At 49.5% G+C, this 596-nt stretch overlaps 1 protein-coding gene across 1 annotated transcript in view; it reads left to right on the top strand.

Moving 5' to 3' along the window:
• Positions 1-400: 400 nt before the first annotated feature.
• The window catches only part of Capza2 (capping protein (actin filament) muscle Z-line, alpha 2), a 32,542-nt gene continuing 32,346 nt past the window's right edge, over positions 401-596 (top strand). Inside the window, exon 1 of the mRNA XM_013019917.1 lies at positions 401-567. Coding sequence (XP_012875371.1) covers positions 401-567 — 167 coding nt within the window. The remainder of the gene's footprint in view (positions 568-596) is intronic.

Raw genomic sequence — 596 nt, 5'->3', positions numbered from 1 at the left:
CATTTCAAATTTTTCTCGAAAGTCAACTCAGGACAGCATAGTATCCACATCTAACCTAACATCACATTTTCCTTGTACTAGTAAATTCTACTTAAGTTTCCCTAGGTATTGTTTCGTTTCTCTTTTGCTCTGTTTTGTTTTCATCTACATTGTACAGCTCCAGAGATGAACACAATGGCCAGCACATCATAAAAGCAATAGCTAGGTACTGGATGGATAGATGAAACGTCAAGAGCAATCTTCCAATTTGGGATTGGGTTGTGTGTGTGCTTAAAGCTAACTATATTGCCTAATGTTTAAACATGTTTTACATTGGTACAGTTTTTCACAATGCTGCTGGCAGCGTTCAGCACTTAACAGGGACATCACCAAGGGCTCAGTATGTACACCTAAGGTCGGGATGCTTAGGGCCATCGGTGAGGAGAAAGGAGCTCTCAGGATGCTGAGGAGCCTGTCACAGGCAGTAGGAATGTCTAGTGCCCTCCTGGTCGCTGAGGCACCGCGCATGCGTGCCGTCGCGCTGGAGCTCCGGAGCGCCCAGCCGGGCGGGGGAGGCGGGGCTTCGAGGCGCGTGCGCGGCGTCCTGGGCGGCCGGC

This window comes from Dipodomys ordii, unplaced genomic scaffold (genome assembly GCF_000151885.1).
Source record: "Dipodomys ordii isolate 6190 unplaced genomic scaffold, Dord_2.0 Scaffold48, whole genome shotgun sequence".
Classification (NCBI taxonomy): Eukaryota; Metazoa; Chordata; class Mammalia; order Rodentia; family Heteromyidae; genus Dipodomys; species Dipodomys ordii.
The sequence above is the reverse complement of the archived record's forward strand: the minus strand, read 5'-3'. Positions and strand labels throughout refer to the sequence as shown.